Genomic DNA, 19040 nt, shown 5'->3' with positions numbered 1-19040 from the left:
TGTGCGTCGATCAAATCGAAGCTTCAACATCCTCCCCCGACAAACCCTCTGGCAGTTGAACTTTTGAAGATTGGTTTGGGCAAATCCCCTCCCCCACCCCACGCTGCAGAATTGCTAAGCCTTTCTTAATAAAAAAAATAGCAATATACAATATTCCCTCACTTCGTGATCGAGCCAGGCCCTGAGGCGTGTATGAAGACAGGCAAATCTCAATTGTTCTCCCGTTTTGAGTTGTCCATCTTCAACATCCTCCCCCGGACAAACCTTTGGGCACTCTCACTTTTGAAGGTTGGTCTGTCCATATCTCTCCATTCCCCGCCCCCCCTCCCCCCCAGAGGAAAAAATTGTTGAAATTCCCAACCCAACTTTTTCGTAGAAGGCAAAATCGACGACCGTGACTTTCTACTCGTCGACTAAACCGCCGCTTGACACTCCGGTTCAAATTCCCCACCCCAGCCAGGCAAAGGTTCAAATTCCCTAGCCCCGGGGCACAGACGACGGTCAAATGCCAGTGAGTTTCCCGTGAGATGTTGAGATGGAAGATTGTCTTTAACTGTTTTTAACTCTATGCGCGCGCATGATTGTCGATAAAACTTAAAGCAAATCACCTCGTTACCCCGCTAAGGATATCAGCCAGGCTTCCACTTTGGTTCTGATCTCTTTACAATTATTGATGAATAAGATGAAATTTTAACTCAGGAAACACGAAACTTTCCACTCATCTTATTACCCAATTATTGGTTACATTTCGAATATTTGCTATCGCTGGAAAAGGACACTTCATCACCATTTGTTACGACAGCGTGACGAAACTAATTGAAACAAATTCTTTTTCTTCGCTTCTCTGAGCATTACAGCTTTATTGTCGTAAAAAGAAAATCGCATTAGAAATCTGCTATTGGCGTTTCGATTCATGGAGGTATGTGATGCCTGTTTCTTCTGGTCGTCAGAATTTTCTCTAGAATGAATCAATATGATTTCAGATGTTTTGTCGCGTTCTCTGAAATCTTTTGGTTCCAAAAAAAAAGAGAGGAAAAAAAAAACAAGCGCACAGTTTCATAAGATTATTGCTTGCACATACCTAATAACTATTGACTCTTAGCCTGGAGAGGCTAGAGATTCCACCCTGCTTGCACCTGCTGTCCGACATATGCAATCGTTATTAAAAGCATCTCACTTATTCGCAGCCTTCAGAGGATAACAGTTCGGCAGTCTCAGTCAAGTCCTGTGTTTTAGTATCGTGTCTGACGGATACTCCGGAACGAACGAATAGTCAAAGACTTTCTACCGAAGAATATGCCTGTAAAGAACCTGGAAAAGCATCCATTGAGGTAGGACTGTAGCGAAAGGCAATGGTTTATCTTGGTATTATAATAACCTTGTAAGACGTTTGAGCCTCAATACGAGGCTATATGTTGTTTTCGTGAATCTTTTTAGGAGTTAATTCCGTTTACGGGACTGGAACAGTGGCTCGTAAACCATCCTATATTTATGTTAAGGAGATTTAATTGATATAGGTATGCTTTTTTTCTAGAATTTTGCCGCCGCGGACGATTGCCTCGATACAGTTGACAACTCGGCAGAGCCTCGTCCCTGTTCACCAGAAGAGGTATGTATGTATAAGCTGTATCCAATCGAAACAGTTTTTGGGCGTAATAATCTATTGAAATCAATCTGCATTTACGACCAAGAAATAAAGGGGGTAAGTTTCTAAAGAAACTGTAGTGCTGCGTCAGTGGGAGAGTATAGCAGGTGATTTAGCGTTAACAACTTAGTTGAAAACATAAATCGGCCACCGTAAATCAATCTGCATTTACGACTAAGAAATAAAGGGGGTAAGTTTCTAAAGAAACTGTGGTGGTGCGTCGGTGGGAGAGTATAGCAGGTAATTTAGTGTTAACAACTTAGTTGAAAACATAAATTGGCCACCGTAAAGGATAAGAAAGCTGACGTTTCGAGCATTAGCCCTTCGTCAGAGCGATTGGAGGAATTGTGGGTTGTGGGTGAGTTTATATGCAGAAGGTGGAGCTACGCTATCGGTGGGAATATAGTGACGAGAAAACAGGAATAAATTAGTTGAATGAAAAGCGCTCGTTGATTCCGTGGGTATTAAGGGTGCCGATTTGGAAGATAAAGTTTTTCTTCTAGTGTTTTGCGACTTCCCGAACTGCCTAGATGTAAGAAAAGACCGCAAACTGCCATTTGCTGTTTTGTATGGTTAGGGAGATTAAAGTGTCCAGCGACTGGTTTGGATGCGTCTTTGAGATTTCTCTTTCCACGTCGCGAAGGTGTTTTGGAGTCGGTCACCTCATTCGTCTTCCTGTTTCGCCAATGTATAACTTATTACAATAAGTGCAAGTTATGCAGTAAATAACATTGGCGGAGGTACACGCGTCCGTAAAGTGATCAGTGATCTTAATACATCTCTTGGGTCCCAATAATTTCTCTACGTTGTGAATGAAAGGACAAGTTTTGCATCGTGAGTGAGCGCATTTGAAAGTTCCAGATTAGTCATTGGTTTGAAATGAACTTCTGACCAAAAAGTTGCCTATGTTTTTGTCACGTTTGAACGAAATAAGTGGGGGTTGCGAAAAGATAGTGCAAGCCTCTGAATCGTTTTGGAGTAATTTAAAGTTTTTAAGAATGATAGATTTGACCGCGTGTTTGTGAGGGTGAAATGTAAGAGTGAATGGAATGCGGTCAGTGTTTTCCTTAACAGTCGTTTGTAGTGCTGACTGTCGAACAATTTGTTGGGCACGGTAATGGTCCGCTTGGACGAGAGAAACAGAATAGCCACGTTTATCGAAAAACTGGCACATTGCCTCTGATTTTTCGGAAAAATCATAGTCGTCACTACATAAATGACGAAGTCTGAGAAATTGTGAAAAAGGTATGGAGTTCTTGACTTTCATCCGGCTCTTAAATATACCTGGGAAATTTCCGACACTTCTTTGACTTTTCTAGACATCAAAATTTCAATTGAAGGCAACGGTTTATCCACTAGTGTTTACTACAAGCCTACAGATTCACAGAGTTACTTGTTGTATTCATCTTCACATCCTTCACACGTCAAGAACTCCATACCTTTTCATAATTTCTTACCCTTTACGGTGGCGAATTTACGTTTTCAACTCAGTTGTTAACTCTAAATTACCTGCATTTACGGCTGTTAGACTAAACCAGGTATCTAAAGCACGCAAATGCGGCCTGACATGTTATAATTAACTATCAAAGCAATGGTATCTAGCAAAGAGATAAAAGGAGCCTTAGAGATTTCTATGAACCCGTGCAAAGATTCTGCGGGCGAATTATTACAACAAGAAACTTTATTTTCTTCAGCAAATATCATATAAAGATATATTGTAGGCGTGGCTACTTTTAGTTTTCTAGCTATAACTGCTCCTCCTCTGGCGAATCTGCGGCTCAATTTGACATTTTTTTGTTATTCCTTAGAAGAAGAACAGTCCTGCAAAACAGGGTAATGTGGTGAACAACTTTCCTGATGCTGAGCCAAGCACTTCTTTTGGTACGGCAGTTTTCTCCAACCTCGTGGAGTGGAGAGTGAAGGATGAAGCCTCAGAGGACGACAAAAGTTCTGAGGTAAAACATGTAAACTAACTCTCATGATCCACTCTTATAAAAGAAAATGATCATTACCTCAAACACTCATTTACTTTGCACAGTCCAACACCTCACATATTTCTTCTCGTGGTGTAAAAGGATGAGACCTTGCGCGTCTACTCTAAATATACACACGAGGATTCAGTAATCGCTGTTAGAGACGCAACAGAAAAGACTGAGCGCACTCAACCTTCTATTGATAAAGTATAAAATAAATCTTACTGTATCTATTTCCTCTCGTAAGTTAAGGTGATGAGATAAAACAATTTTAGCTTAAAAAAATCCAAGGGCTAGCGACCTAAATATCAATCGTTTACGTTAAAGAACAAAGTTCCGGAGTTAGAAATTTGGCAGGAACCCTTCAATTTCACAAACTTTTATTCCGGCCTGGGTACAGCCTCCTTTACATTAAGCATCGTAAACATGCTTTGAAATATTTCATTGAAACATTAATACTTGTAACATTTACTCTTGTCTATCAGGGACAATCAGATGAGGATTGCGCCAAGCAACAAAGCAACAGAAAACATTCGCTGTCTTTTCTAGAAAAAAACGTTGTGGAACCGTTGGAAATTGGGCCTTGTAAGTCCTAAAAGTAGGGGAAATGACGCACACAACAAGGTTTTACACCTTATGAAAGTCACAAACACTAGTAAATTGCCTATTACGGTCATCATGCGTTTCTTAAAGGACTAAATTCGATTTCAAAGCGGAAAAGGGGTAATCTGAGCAGGGCGGGCAAAACGAAGCTAATATAACAAGTATAACAACTTACATGTACGTCAGAAATCAAAACAAGTCATAAAATAAATCATTTGTTGCATGGTGTAGCCACCTCCAATGTCATCATAAGGAGGTTTCGTTCTACTTGTCATCTTTACGCCTCGCATATCGTACATGTTGTGTAACCTCGTCCTTTGTCCTTTTTCTTTATTTAAATATTCAAAGCAACTTATTTACATTTCTTATAAATATTTCCCCCCAATATTTTTAGCCCGGAAAGGAAAATGGCCGACATATAAATGTGGAAGCTCAAACCTGGACGGAGGAAGTCGTAAGTTTTAAATAAAGCTACTTAGATGAACTAATGTTTTTGTTATGAGCTGTTAATTTAACCGGCGTCAATTGGTCGGAAGCCTTATTGGTTGTTTGAGTGTTGTCCCGTATCTGATTGGTTAAAACAGTGTGGCGAGTTTTCCTGACCAATCACACAGCGTTGTAAGGTATATTCAATGGAATTTGCAATTCTCTTTCGACACTCTTGTTCTATGTTCACCGTCCTAGATCTTTTTTTTTTTTTTCAATCTGAAAACGATTGCAATTAGACGTGTAAAAATATTTTAAACATGGTGATTAATTACAATAGTATGTAGCATTTGTTTATCAAAGATCTTGGATAGTTTCATACAAGCTACTTTCTGTTAATAAAAAAACATACCCAGTTTTTGAAGTACGTTTCTTCACAGTCGTGTACTTAACATTCTTTATTCTTGTCAAAAATATTAAAATTTGAGATCTCAAATAAGACTGCACCAATTTTTATTGATATGTTAAAGAGAGAAAACCAAACTAAAAGCTATTCTTTATTTAAGCATTTAAAAACAAGGAACCATTCGCAACACCAGTGACCACATCCAGCTTCGGTCCTACTGCACCAGTCAGCCCCGGTTGTGATATGTCACAGGATGACCAAGTCACGGAAGAGATGCTATTTGACAGTGAGGATCCAGACTCCAATCGATATGAAGACGCCTTATATCGTCTGGGTAGTGATTCATTTATCATTTAAGCTCAAGAATGTATAAAGCTTTAGGGTTAGGGCCAGAATATTTATTTGCAACTGCCTTATTTTGGCTTTAACGGTTTATTTTTGATGGCACTCAAGGATAAAATGAAATGACGCTATCACAAGTCAGTCAGGTCTTAGACTTGTGCGCTGTATGCCTTTCAGTTTTGATGTAGATACATGCAATTTCTCTCCTGATTTTTTTTTTTTTGCAGGAGTTCGAACGGCTGACGGCAAAGATATCATCTGTATGGATACAGATAAACTTCCGAAAAAAGAACATTTCAAAAATAAGAAGGAATTCAAACAGGCCGTGAGAGAATTCATCTCGTAAGTATCAAAGCTATATAAGCTCAGTCTTAAGCGTAAAAAAATGTATAGTGAAACAATTACTGAAATCGGTTTTCTCGTGCTATCATGAATTATCAAACCTCGTGTCTGATGAGCCTCTTTCCAATCAGGCCCTACGGTTTTTTTTTTTGATAGGCCCCGCCAAAGGATGTTGCAACGTGTAATATGTTTGCCCAACGGTTACCAACGATATAATGTTGTTTTTTTTTTTTTTGCAGATACCTTGAAGCTTTTATCCTAACTTACGTGGACACGCATCACTTTTTGATTGTCGTTCATGGCGGCAGTGAAAAATGCGCCATCAAGGATGGGCTAGGGAAAAAGATATATAAAAAACTAAAGAATGGGTAATCCAAATGATTTTTGATAAGCAAACAAACATGATATAGATTCCTTGACGTCAGAATTCTGTTTTCTCACTCATGAGTCAGTGAAAAATAAAAAAATCGAAGCTTTTATCCTCCCCTACGTGGACACGCATCACTTTTTGATTGTCGTTCATGGTGGCAGAGAAAAATGCGCCATCAAGGATGGGCTGGGAAAAGACATATAAAAATATATATATATTTTTATAAATTTCTTTTCTCAGCCCATCCTTTGATGACTAAAGAATGGGTAATCCAAAGCATTTTTGATAGGCAAAAAAATATGATATAGATTCTTTGACGTCAGAGTTCTGTTTTCTCACTCACTCATGAGTGAAAAGTCAAACAAACAATCGAAGAGAAACTCCATATCTACGCACGCCCATCTATTATTCTCTATTTCTTTTCCTTTTCAGTTTCCTGGATCGCTTGTCTAAATGCATCATCTTCAAACCACAGAAGAAACTTAAGGCACTTGGTCTTTTCCTCCGTCCATTTCTCAAGTGAGTGTAAATATTTGTTGTATCCGTTTTGAAAAAAATTTAGACAAAGAAGGATTTGACAAGCAAAAAGCACAACTATTTCATATGCAAAGTTATTCGGAGACGATATAATACAGTTTGTAATGTTAGCAGGATGCAGTCATACGAGTGATAACAAAAGCGGACGAACGCGACGAGTATGATGACTTACAGCTGATTTAGTGTTAACAACTGAGTTGAAAACGTAAATTAGACACCGTAAAGGGTAAAAAAGCTGACGTTTCGAGCGTTAGCCCTTCGTCAGAGCGATTGGAGGAATTGCGGGTTGTGGGTGAGTTTATATGCAGAAAGTGGAGCTACGCTGTTGGTGGGAATATGGTGACGAGAAAACAGGAATAAATTAGTTGAATGACGAAGGGCTAACGCTCGAAACGTCAGCTTTTTCACCCTTTACGGTGGCTAATTTACGTTTTCAACTCAGTCGTTAACACTAAATTACCTGCTATACTCTCTCACCGACTCAGCACCACAGTTTTTTTTAGAAACTTTCCTTTACTTTATTTATTTATGATTACTTACAACCGAATTGGACGACACAAAGTCTTATTATCAATTAATCAAAACAATTACAATTTCTGAGAAAAGAAGAAAAGCCTAGTAATGAAAGAAAGGGAGAATTTGCATTGATCGACTGACAAAGGAGGCGTAAATTGTTTAATGTCGCTCTTGACTTAAACTACAAAATTGGAAGGTGATTGGCTAATTGAAATCTCCCTCCTCCGCAGCGCTTAACAATAAAGCTCCACTGTCCTTTCCTGATTTTAATCTGAAATTTGTTTAATGTTTTTGCAGTAGAGAAATGAAGCAAAGGATTGCTATGACAAGGTCCAAAAGGTACCTTAATGATATCCAAGGTGAGACTTATAGAACAGGGTGGTAATCAATGTAGAGATATCTAAAATACATGCTGGAATAAAGGTGGAGGAGGGGGGGGGGGGGCAATTATAACAGCAAAGAGCAAAATCATGGTTGTTAAACCGTGGTAAATCAAATAATTTATGGGTAGCGAAAACTTTTTTTTGCAAAAAATAAAAAAAACCACATATTTATTTGAATGAAGCCGAACCTAAGAGGCTGAACTTTCTCTAGTGACAGCTTTCACATTTTTTTCTGCCATTTGTTTCCAGGTATACCGGATTTTGTCACCAAACACCTTTAACCGTGCATTTACCATGAGTTGCAAGTTTGAAACAAGTAACGTAAAAAAAGCAAACAAAAAAAAACAATGGTTAAGCAAAACAGACAAATAAATGATCGAAATTCTAATTAGGTAAAGCTCAAAAAAAGGAAAACAAAGAACAAACAAGCAAAAAAAAACATATCAGACTTAAAAGAAAAAGTAAATTCAAAACAAAATATATCAAAAGAATTCAAAAAAATAATGGCTAAAGAAACAACAGAAAAAAAAGATTCATCACAGCAAAGAAAATAAACGAAAGGTAACTAAATCTAAAAATAAAACACAAAATAGAACACAAAATAAAACAGAAAATAACCAGAATATGAAGAAAACAGAACACAATGAGCTTTTGAGCTTCTTGCGAGTTTTCCGGCCCCAAGGCGTTTATGGAGACAGAAAAATTTCAACTGTTCACCCTGTTTGAGTTTCCTTCTTATGTATCGATCAAATCGAAGCTTTGACGTCCTCCCGCGGACAAACCCCTGGGTATTTGAGCTTTTGAACATCGGTTTATGCAAATCCCCTCCTCCTCCTCGAGGCAAAATTGTTCAAATGCCCCACCCACCCAACTTTTCGTAAAAGGCAAATTCGACAACCGTCACTTTCTACTCCTCGACCAAATCTCCGCTGGAAAGACTTGACACTTTCGCTTCAAACTCCCCACCCCAGCCAGGCAAAGATTCAAATTCCTTAGCCCCTGAGCACGGACGACGGTCAAATGCCAGTGGGTTGCCCGTGAGATGTTGAGATGAGAGATTGTCTTTAACTGTTTTTAACTTTGCGCGTGCGCATGATTGTCAATAAAACTTAAAGCAAATCACATCATTACCCCGCGAAGGATAACAGCCAGGCTTCCATTTTGGTCTTTACACTTATTGATCATAAAAAAAGAAATTTTAATCCAGAAAACACGAAACTTTCCACTCATCTAAAACCCAATTAATGGTCACATTTAGAACATTCATTATCGCTGAAAAGGGCACGTCATCACTATAGGTCACGACAGCGTGAAGAAAAACTAGTAGAAACAAATTACACTTTCGCCGCAGAGGCCCTGCGCCTAAGAAACGACCGATGATTTCTGGCTAAAAATTAAAATCGGCCGATTTTTAACTTCCAAATAGAGGTTACCTAATACTATTTAAAAATGAATTTCTTTTGCTTCAGTTTCGCTCTAAACCAAAAATATCGAGCCGCGAACTTGTTACGTCTAATAGCAGCAAAATCTGTCCCAAAATATGCCCTTTCAAAAACCGGTTCAAAAATACCTGTCGCAACACAAAATAATGAGAAAACTACGCAGTTATGAAGAAAAAGGCCTTGTAATGCAATATCATTCGATAAACATCGAAAACCTGCAGAATGAAAAATAAATTTTCAAATATTGCATATCAAATTAGATGGAGCGTTGGAGATGATTTTAAACTGATAATTATTTCTACAAAATCCAACGCTGTTGAAAGCATTCACAATGATGAATCAGACATTAGAAGGATATACATTACGTTTCTGGAAAAACATTTTTGGGCCAAAGTATATTGACCTTGTACGAAGCGTTCAAAGTTGCAAAGTTCACCGTTATGTTGCTACTTCGGTGAAACACTTTTCTGTTGCCAATACGTCCATGGATAGCGTGGTAAATGTCACTTTATGACATTTGTCACTTTAAATGTCACTTAATCTTGATACTTTTCCCTGAAGTTTCTTTGTACAGAATGTGGAAGTGAAATGTTCATTGAAATCCGGCCGAATTGAAACTCATAAAAACGCGTATTTTTTCACATCACAATTGGAAAACGAACTGCTTGAGGCACCTGCTTTATGAATCAACGACAGCCGGATTAACCGGAACTGCGCCTTTAAAAACTCGGCTACTTTGACTAATGTGGCCTTCCATTCAATGATTCGGAAAGGATATCAGAGCAAGCTCTTTTTAGTTCACCCGAAGGGCGGCCAATGAATTAAACAAAGAAGATATGGTCGCAGAGATTTGTTTCGGTAAAACAGCACAACGAAAGTTGGTTGGGAAGATGTGTCTAAACGGCATTTCGCGTTGTCTGTAATGGAATTGTCAACTTGTCGGTTTAAATTCTTGTGAGGTTGTCGGCCACCTGCAAATATGACAACAGGCACTTGTTGGCGATAAAACTTGAACTGGCGCAAAGAAAGAGCAGGTACGTAACAAGATCCGCCTTATCCACCCTCGCCTCGTTAAAAATGAGAAACATCAGGGCAGAGAAATGAAGCGACAGAATGGCGGGCAAATTTTTTGGTTTCATCGCTCCGATTGTGTTGATCCTACTTCAGTCGGGACAGGAGGTGTTGGCAAGCGGAACACCTCAACCGGAACAGATTCACATATCCAGCACAGGTGGGGAAAATTACTGTGATGTCTTTTTGTTTGAACTTCAGTCTCTGTCAGCGTTGTCACGGGTAACTCCAAACCAAACTACCGGAGCAAGGCAAAGATGAAAGCGCTTCTTGTACCATTTGATCGATTAGTCTCTGTATTTAGGTGACTGGAACGTGAATGAAGGTTACGGAATGCGATTAAAAAAAAATATCTAAACAATATGGCGCCGTACATTTCATAATCCATAACACTCAGCTAACTTTCCCAATTTTACAACAAAGATACTTGAATTAAGGTTTTGTTTAACCTTAGATATTAGAAACAGTTGAAAACTATATTACGGTAAATACGGGACCATTTATGGTTGAAGTTTCTCTCTACGGCGACAGACTGTTTATTATATTTATCAAAACATCAGACGGGTTTTTAGTTAAAAAATTGAAGGAAAGGTTCAGAAATATATTTTATATTTCAGTCAATGCTTGTGTCGTATTGAACTTTTTTAAATGCGAGACAAGATATATAACTACGGCCAAAATTTACTTCTGCTCAGAGATTTCAAGATATTGTTCTGAATTTGGTTGGAATTTGACTAAAGCCGACAAAACGTGTTACATAATGCGTGGGTTCGTCCAGATTGTGAAATGCTAAAGGAGAAGCCCGGGAAAAGCGACGGTGAACTTTGGTTTGCCATTTCGTATAATCCCAGTTAGAAACAGAAGTTAAAAACATGCACAAGCACGGAAACAAAAGCACACAAAACTTTTTCATTTGCTTTCCTTTATTTTTATTTCGGAAAAAATTAAAGCAGGAACTTTATGTCTCTCTGCCGGAGTACACTAATCAGTCCTTCGGTTAATCTACTTCTCACGGTTATGTCGCACTTGATGAAACCTCACCTTTGTCTCTCTAAGAAGAATTGTGTTTCTTGGTTCCACTATATCATTGAAGTCTCGGTTGCATTCTTTTGCAAAATTTGTTGCCATTCTTTAGAAAGGTATGGGGTAGAAACTATTTTGAGAGTAGAGAAATGTGCACGCCCAAAATATCCATGAAAATCTTTCAGGTGACCCCACAGAAATGATGATCACGTGGGTGACGATGGCCGAGTCAGTTAAGAGCGTTGTGGAGTATGGGGAGAGGTACAAACTACCGCTGAACATGAAAACATTCGGTTCTGCTACCAAGTACAAAGCTTGTGGCTGGAAGAAGCGGATCATTTATATGCATCGAGTCAAGCTCGAAGGATTGACTCCGGGTTCCGGATATGGTAAGGATTTCTTTGTGGCTACCTTAAAAAATTTTCAATTTCGATCAAATAACAAAATAACTAGCAGTTCCAATCAGAAAAGGTGAAGGTAAAGTACTTTACAATTATTGATAGATCAAAGTGATCAGCGGGAAATTATAACGAAAATCGCATGAAAGCGTTGACAACCGAGTTGTGATTAGTCCTAAACTTCCTTCTGGTTGGTTACGAGGATAGTGCAAGCTTTTTAAACCAATGAAAGAGTGAAGAGAGTAAATTGAAGCAAAACCAACGAAGTCCCAGACCTTTTTCGACATTAATCTCTACATGTAGCTGTTGTTTTCTTTTTCTTTTAATCACATTCTAACTGTTACAAATTCAAATACTTTTTTGTGTTTCCTTAGATTATCGAGTTGGCAGCTCAGATGGCTGGAGCGCCTTGTACAATTTTAACGCCACAAAAGCTGGAACGGCCTGGCAACCGAGATTTGCCATATATGGAGATCTAGGAGTAGACAACGCCCAGTCTCTCTCCAAGCTACAGAAGGAGGTTCAGGGAGGACGATACGATGCCATTTTGCACGTTGGTATGGACATCTACATCCACACAAAACTGCACATCGCAACTGATGCTAAAAGGAGGAAAAAAACAGGCTATAGAATTAAGCCTAGAATTTTTTCTGATATCTGATAACATACTTTGTAGAGGCCCAACCTTCTCGTGTTCCCGGTCACGATTTCAGCTCACACTATTCTTTTAAACTAGCTGTACACATTTTTAACTTTTTCTCTGATTGTTCCTTTTCTTACTTCTTCTGCAGGCGACTTTGCTTACAATATGGAATCAGTGAGTAGAAAAAATATTCTTATTATTGTATGCAAGTAATTTAATTGCCAATAATTGGTAATTAATCTAATTAACTGCGTGATTTTCCGCTTCTACCTTGGAAAAAGATTCTCTATGGTTTTTCATTTGTGTCTTTTTGCCTGTTGAGTGGACCTCGATCAATATTATTTACACATCAGTAGGGATTGTGTGTGTAAAAACTATTACCCACTTTTCAGGATAATTCACAAGTAGGAGACAGGTTTATGAATCAAATAGAGCCGATGGCCGCATACGTTCCTTACATGACATGCCCTGGGAACCACGAACAAGCTTGGTAAGTTCCCGCATTACTTCATTTACAACATTTGTGATCGAATTGGAGATTCATTTTGAGGTTTTTTTTCATTTAATCAACGCTCAGTTCTATTATAGTTTCACTTCTGTTACCGCGGTCACCATTTATAAAACGATATATGATTCCAACTGAATTAACGGTGCCAATCAGTGCAAAGACCAAAGCAAGCCATGATAACGACAAATGCAGATGGAATTCTTAATTCATGTTGTCAGATTTGCAGTTTTGTGTAAGAGGAGTCTTTTGCGACAAGAGTCTCACTACAAAATTGGTCATATATCTTCAAATAATTGGAGTTTTTATCTAATTTTTTCTGTTAAGGGATCAAAAATTAGACATACCTGTACATTCGTAAATACAATATTAACTAGTGACTTGGATCAATTAACTATGTTTGGACTAAATTTGTACACCGAGCCGTTTTGAAATATCCGCACTAAGTGTGGTGCTTCCTTACCCAGAGGGAATGAGCAAGTCTAGCTACAGGAGTCATTTGATCTTGGTGCTCTTGTACTCATTTTCAATTAGCAACCCAATGTTAATTTTACAAGTACGAATATCTCAGTCTAATCCGCGTTTCTCTTTTTTTATTTGTGAGGAAAAACCTCTAAAACATCCTAGTTATTTTCACGCTTCTTTTTACCTCCAGTAACTTTTCCAACTACAGAGAGCGTTTCAGTATGCCTGGTAATACAGAAGGAATTTATTACAGGTAGGATGCCGCCATTGCACATGCGTTAATTTGTCTTGTTCACCTAACAGCCCCTAACTTTGTCGTGTTTCTAAATCTTAATCAGAGCCTTTTTTGACTTTTGATTTGACCCAACTGATCGCATATGATATCCTACGTAAAATGTGTTAATTTTCTCTCCCTTGGCCAGTTGGAACATTGGACCAGTACACATCATAAGTTTTAGTACAGAATTGTACTACTTCCTTGAATATGGCATGGAACCTCTTGTTCGGCAATACAAGTGGCTTCAAAGAGATTTAGAGGTACCAGTCTCCTTTTGCTATCCACTTCAGCTGATCATAAAGCTCTTTGAGGGCCGTTATTTATACTAGTTATACAACATTTTCGGATGGTATTCATGGGAATTTCCCCCGAGTCACTCAAAAAAGCACAAGAAAAGTGGAAGATTTCATAGTTTTTTGTTGCATACTTATTTTCTACGATGCCACGAGAAAAAACATGTAAAAACATAATTAAGACGAAATACGCATAGACTTCATTAGAATGAGGTAGTTTAGTATTGTCAACTGAGTTGATAACGTAAATCCGCCACCTCAAAGAGTTTAAAAGTTGACGTTTAGAGCGTTAGCCATCCATAGCTCTGATGAAGGGCTAACGCTTGAAACGTCAGCTTTTAAACTCTTCATGGTGGCCAATTTACGTTATCAACTCAGTTGATAATATCAAGTTACCCTGTTATACTCTCCAACCGACGTAGCACCACAGTTTCTTCAATAGAATGGTTTTGACAATTTTTTTTACACTTTATGTATCAAAATACAAAGAATTCGTGGCAAATGGATTCATGATATTAAAACACTTGAAAATGCCACTTCGTAATTTTTTACGACGGGAATATGATCACAGCGCACGATGGGAAGGTGGGTGTAATACCTTCGAATACGCAACTTATTTCATGTGTGACTTTATTTTCTATTGTATGGACAGTTTCCAATTGCTTTTACGTGTACAAAAAGTATAACGTTGCTTGTGTTTGCAGGAAGCCAGTAAGCCAGAAAATCGAGCACAGCGTCCCTGGATAATAACTATGGCACACAGACCCATGTATTGTTCCAACGCTGTGGGTGACGGCTGTGAAAATCACGAAAACGCTGTAAGTAATTCAAGTGACATACTGTTATTCGAGCAGCTTCCAGTTATCTTGATTGACTTGCTTGTTCCTGGCTCTAACCTACTCAACTTGCATTTTTGACTCAATCAGAAACATAAATGATAAACTTAAGATTTGGATCACATTTAGGTGATATCGTCAAACCCCAGAAGACTACGGGGATATGGTTCTTTTTTGCGCTGAACTCATAATAGCTGCGCATGTCTTTAACCTTTTACTCCTAGAAGTGATTGACGTGTAACTTCTTCCCGGCTATAATAGCCATACATTATCCTGAAAACTGGTAATGAGAAGAATTTGTAAACTTGAATTAACTCCAAGTTCTCGTAACTAATTTACGAGGAAATGTGCCGTAACTAAAGGGGAGAAGTAAATATGAGATGTTGGGAGTTATACGGTTAATTCAACTTTTGTTACTCTAGATTGATCTGGTCCTGAAGATAAAACACTACACCAAAAAAAAAATAATCTTTCTTAATTCTCTTTTTTCACGCGCAGATTTCTTTATCACAGTAATGTCGTTGCAGGCTGGGTCGAATAATTCTTGAACAAAAGGCTTGCACTGGCGTCTTTGAGAAGTTCCATTTCGACATACAGCTTTGATTAGTGTCTGAAATCCTTGTTTTGTAGATAAGGACAGGATTATCGTCGGCAAAGCTGTTTCCTTTAGAAGATCTTTTATATAGACATGGTAATTATTTTGCGGAAACTCCGTCACATTAACCGTATTCTGTTAGCATTGTTGTAATCTTCATTCTTTGGTTGACACGCAAATGAAAAATTAATGGTCCATCAACCTTATAGCAAAGGAACTCGCGTAGACATTGTAAGCAGAATTTCTTCTAGAGTAGACAACCTGAATTTTCTGCCCTGTATATAATTATGTGTAATTATTTAAAGCCGCCAGTATGGTACATGCATGAGCTATTGTAAACTCGACAGAATCGTACACACATTTTCATCGGTTATCACACACGAGATATCGATGGACATAAGCATAGATGAGGGCATCATCGGTAACTTTATCTTGCATGTAATTTTTTACTTGTCTTTTTGTTATCCAAGCTATTGCTATCGTTTTATTATTAATCTATATAATTTTGACATCACTTAGTTATGTTAATAGACAGACTCACGGCAACACGGAATGTTTAGCAAGCTTTTCTCTAATTTTTCTCCTTTCTTTTTGATATAATTGTTAGGGGTGGATGTAGAGTTTTGGGCTCACGAACATTCCTATGAGCGCCTTTATCCAGTGTATAATCATCAGGTAGATCTTAGACCACACGACTGTTTAATCTATGTCAATCAGTAACTTGTAAGTATATACATTTCTTTTAGCAGGTCTTAATACTATTGCTTCACGCACGTATGACGGAACTCGCAGTATTAACTCAACAACAGAGCATATATGATTCAAATTAGTAAAAAAAATCCACGTAAAGAAACGTAACTCTCGGGTCACGCAGTGATGACGAAGAAACGTTACCCAATAGTCGCGCAGTATTGACATAGAAAAGTTCAGAGGGACTGGTTCACGTCCGGAGTTGTCCTTTCGCCTATTGAACCTTTCATTTCCATTCTCATTCCATTCCCGTTCCCATTCCCATTTCATTACCGTTTTCATTCTCATTCCTATTCCATTCCCATTCAGATAGTTTTCAGACTTTTTCTTGCCATCTTATTCTGGCTTCTTTGTTGATTGTTGATCTGCAATCTGCAAATAATTGACCTTTGGCCCTGACTCCCTGATTAACTTTTTGATTGAATTATTAATTGATTGATTTAGATCCGGAGCGGTTCAAAAGAAAAGCCATACACCAATCCAAGGGCACCTGTACACATCACCACGGGATCAGCGGTAAGAAAAGCATTTTAAACACCAAACGTTATTTCCTCAATGACTAAACCCACTGAATAAAATGATTCCCAGTCCTGTATGGAGTTAAATTTACAAAGCAGCGGGTCAAATTGTACAAAGAAGTAGCGGTGGTCAAGATTAATGGTAAACGAGTCGTAATAATGATACCCGACCCACCCCTTCCCCCTGATATAAAACGTACTGACCCAAACTAAGCTGGTTCAAGTCAGAAATTGGATGGTCCGCTCTCCTCATAAAACAGCTTTTCTAATAGTTTTAAAACTTAACACTGAAATTGAGTAAACTATCCATACAGTTTGTCCAACCATCGCAAGTTAGATCAGAGCTGAGATTCTTACGTTCATGACAACGAGGTTGTATTATACACGGTCTCAGTTTGTCAGCGGTTGTGATGGACAGATAACTGCTTGAACTTCTTTATCATGAAAACATTCGTACACAATCTTGAAACAGCAGTATATATTTATTTTATTCAGGGATGCAAGTATTGCCATGACAAATTCAAGAGAGATTACGGTCCTTGGACGGCGTTCCGCACACTAGATTATGGGTACACAAGGGTACAGGTGTTCAACAGCAGTCACTTGTCACTTGAACAAGTCAGCATTGATAAGGTCAGCGGTAGCTGCTGTATTTCGTTATGGACATCATTATGTGAAGTGTGTGTGCTCGATCACTTCAATTAATAACTTTGATGGAGAGCATTTCGTCTTGAAGTTGCAAAGTACATTTGATGAATCGATCACAATGTCTCATTCGCGATTTAGCTCTTAATGATCAAGGAACGCCATGAGCAGGATTCGGTAAAATCTTCACCGTCGGGAGGTTTGATTTGCGAAATACCCCCAATAAAGAAAAGGCTTACGGCTTTGAACACCCAAATGGACACTATTACAGAGAAACATTCTATTTACATTCTTACTAGCTTGCGCGAAGGCCTTCGTTATCAGCCATTCAGCACAAGCATTCTTTCTCCTGTGAGAAAGTTTGTGGCCTTAAGCAACGCAGGACGGCGTCGCAGCGAGAAGTGTGTGAGGGGTATGGTTCTGATAATAAGGTGCCAGACCCCTCGCAGACCTCTTACCGGCTCGATGTGCTCAAGAAGTTCAGTTTACCCACCGGTGAAGAAACACACGTGATGTAATGTAATTTCAGTCTAATGTATAGTAACAGTTTATTTAATAATGGTGCCATGTGATCACCAATATGTCCTGTTTGTTGGCTCTTTTTTTACTCTTAGATCGTACGATGAGATCTCGGAGCTCAATAGATACTTGGAAATGAATTATAACTAGTATTGGATGTTCTTTTAACTTCGAAATATTATGCTACTTAAATATAGCAGAGCACAAATTTCTTATTTATATAACTGATAAAAACTAATTATTTTGTTTTGTACAACTAAATCTTTGACCACAGGACTACCAAGTAATAGACAGAATATGGATCATCAAAGATAAACACGGTCCAGAGGCCTGGAAAGGAGGAGAAGATAACACCGAGACCAGTGAGGAAACTGATGAGAAAGTGTCCGAAATTCATGTAACATCCGTGGAGTGACTCGAATTTCGGGAGAACTTCTTCAGACAGTTGAAGTCGCTTTTGCGAAAGTTTTTGCAAGGAATCGGTTACAATGATAGAGGAAGTCTGCTCCGCCAGTTACCACATGAGAAAGTTCGAGTATTTGCATATCGCAAAAATGTGAATTTTGTGCTTGCTAATAGTTTGCTAACAACGTCTACGAGGATCAGTAGACTTGATTTTTCATTCCTACATTAGGGAACAAATTGGTCGAGAGAATGCATCGTGATACGATCAAAATCAAAACATTTCTTCTCGGAGGGAAGTTCAGGTCGCTATCTCGTGGCAAAATATGTGTGTCTGGTGATCTTTTAAACATAAAGTTTTTTCAGCACGTTAAGGCCTGTTCTGGTCATCGGTTGAAGAAACTGCTTTCAACAACTCAAAAATTATATCTGTAAATTTGTGGCTGGTCCATGCAAAATAGCTTTCAAATCGTAAGGAAGTTATGACCCCTTCTTACTATAAATACTTTGCACGTGATTTTTTGACGCACAATTTTAAAATACTTTCAAGCTAAGGCGGACCATTGAGATTAACTAACAATCGTGTCGCTGCTTCGTCGAGCTTCCCTTAAGCTTTAAAATAAGTTTGAGGGTCGTTAATAGGTACGAGTCAAAAACCGACTCAACACTTCTGATTGATAACAGAAGACATCTCCATAATCACAACCTAGTTCTGCTGCGCCGCGTTGTGTCCTTCTAAAGAATTCTTCTTTACCTTCCTTACTTTCTGAACTAGCTTACCCAAAAGGATTTCAAATGATAAAAAGTAATGGCCTGATTCGTAATCCTTGGCTGAGCTCAGAAGAAACAGCAAGAATAAGAATGTGCGCAGTACAGTTGGTAAGAAATAAAACAAAGTTTTCATGGAGTTGAGAGCGTGTTTGTAAAATACACGGCCGCAGAAGTTGCTTCCAATATCTATCGCAACCTTTACTTGAAAGTCTATGTCAGACAGCTGTGCACACAACATAACAGCTTTGAATAACCAGGGAAACCGATGCGAGATGTTCGTATTGCTTCTGATCTAAACTTATCACTTGAATATCGCCACCTTGACTTGAAATAGTATGCAGTAC

General features: G+C 38.5%; 2 protein-coding genes across 2 annotated transcripts; both read left to right on the top strand.

The window, feature by feature from the left end:
- The first annotated feature begins 913 nt into the window (after nt 1–913).
- On the top strand, nt 914–6630 carry LOC149042236 (uncharacterized). The gene is made up of 10 exons (XM_089212279.1): nt 914–919; nt 1188–1331; nt 1535–1609; nt 3454–3600; nt 4104–4203; nt 4616–4675; nt 5214–5387; nt 5623–5737; nt 5977–6105; nt 6540–6630. The coding sequence occupies exons 1-10, from the start codon at nt 914–916 to the stop codon at nt 6628–6630; spliced, it is 1041 nt and encodes a 346-aa protein (XP_089068405.1).
- A 963-nt stretch (nt 6631–7593) lies between these two features.
- Nucleotides 7594–18832, top strand: LOC113671239 (acid phosphatase type 7). Its single transcript, XM_027187442.2, has 13 exons — nt 7594–10216; nt 11265–11468; nt 11852–12034; nt 12269–12294; nt 12513–12610; nt 13281–13343; nt 13513–13627; nt 14365–14478; nt 15127–15187; nt 15699–15766; nt 16286–16357; nt 16855–16992; nt 17798–18832. The coding sequence occupies exons 1-13, from the start codon at nt 10099–10101 to the stop codon at nt 17936–17938; spliced, it is 1401 nt and encodes a 466-aa protein (XP_027043243.2). The 5' UTR covers nt 7594–10098; the 3' UTR covers nt 17939–18832.
- Nucleotides 18833–19040: the final 208 nt, after the last annotated feature.

The sequence above is a fragment of the Pocillopora damicornis genome, chromosome 7 (assembly GCF_964200805.1).
Source record: "Pocillopora damicornis chromosome 7, jaPocDami1.2, whole genome shotgun sequence".
Lineage (NCBI taxonomy): Eukaryota > Metazoa > Cnidaria > Anthozoa > Scleractinia > Pocilloporidae > Pocillopora > Pocillopora damicornis.
The sequence above is the reverse complement of the archived record's forward strand: the minus strand, read 5'-3'. Positions and strand labels throughout refer to the sequence as shown.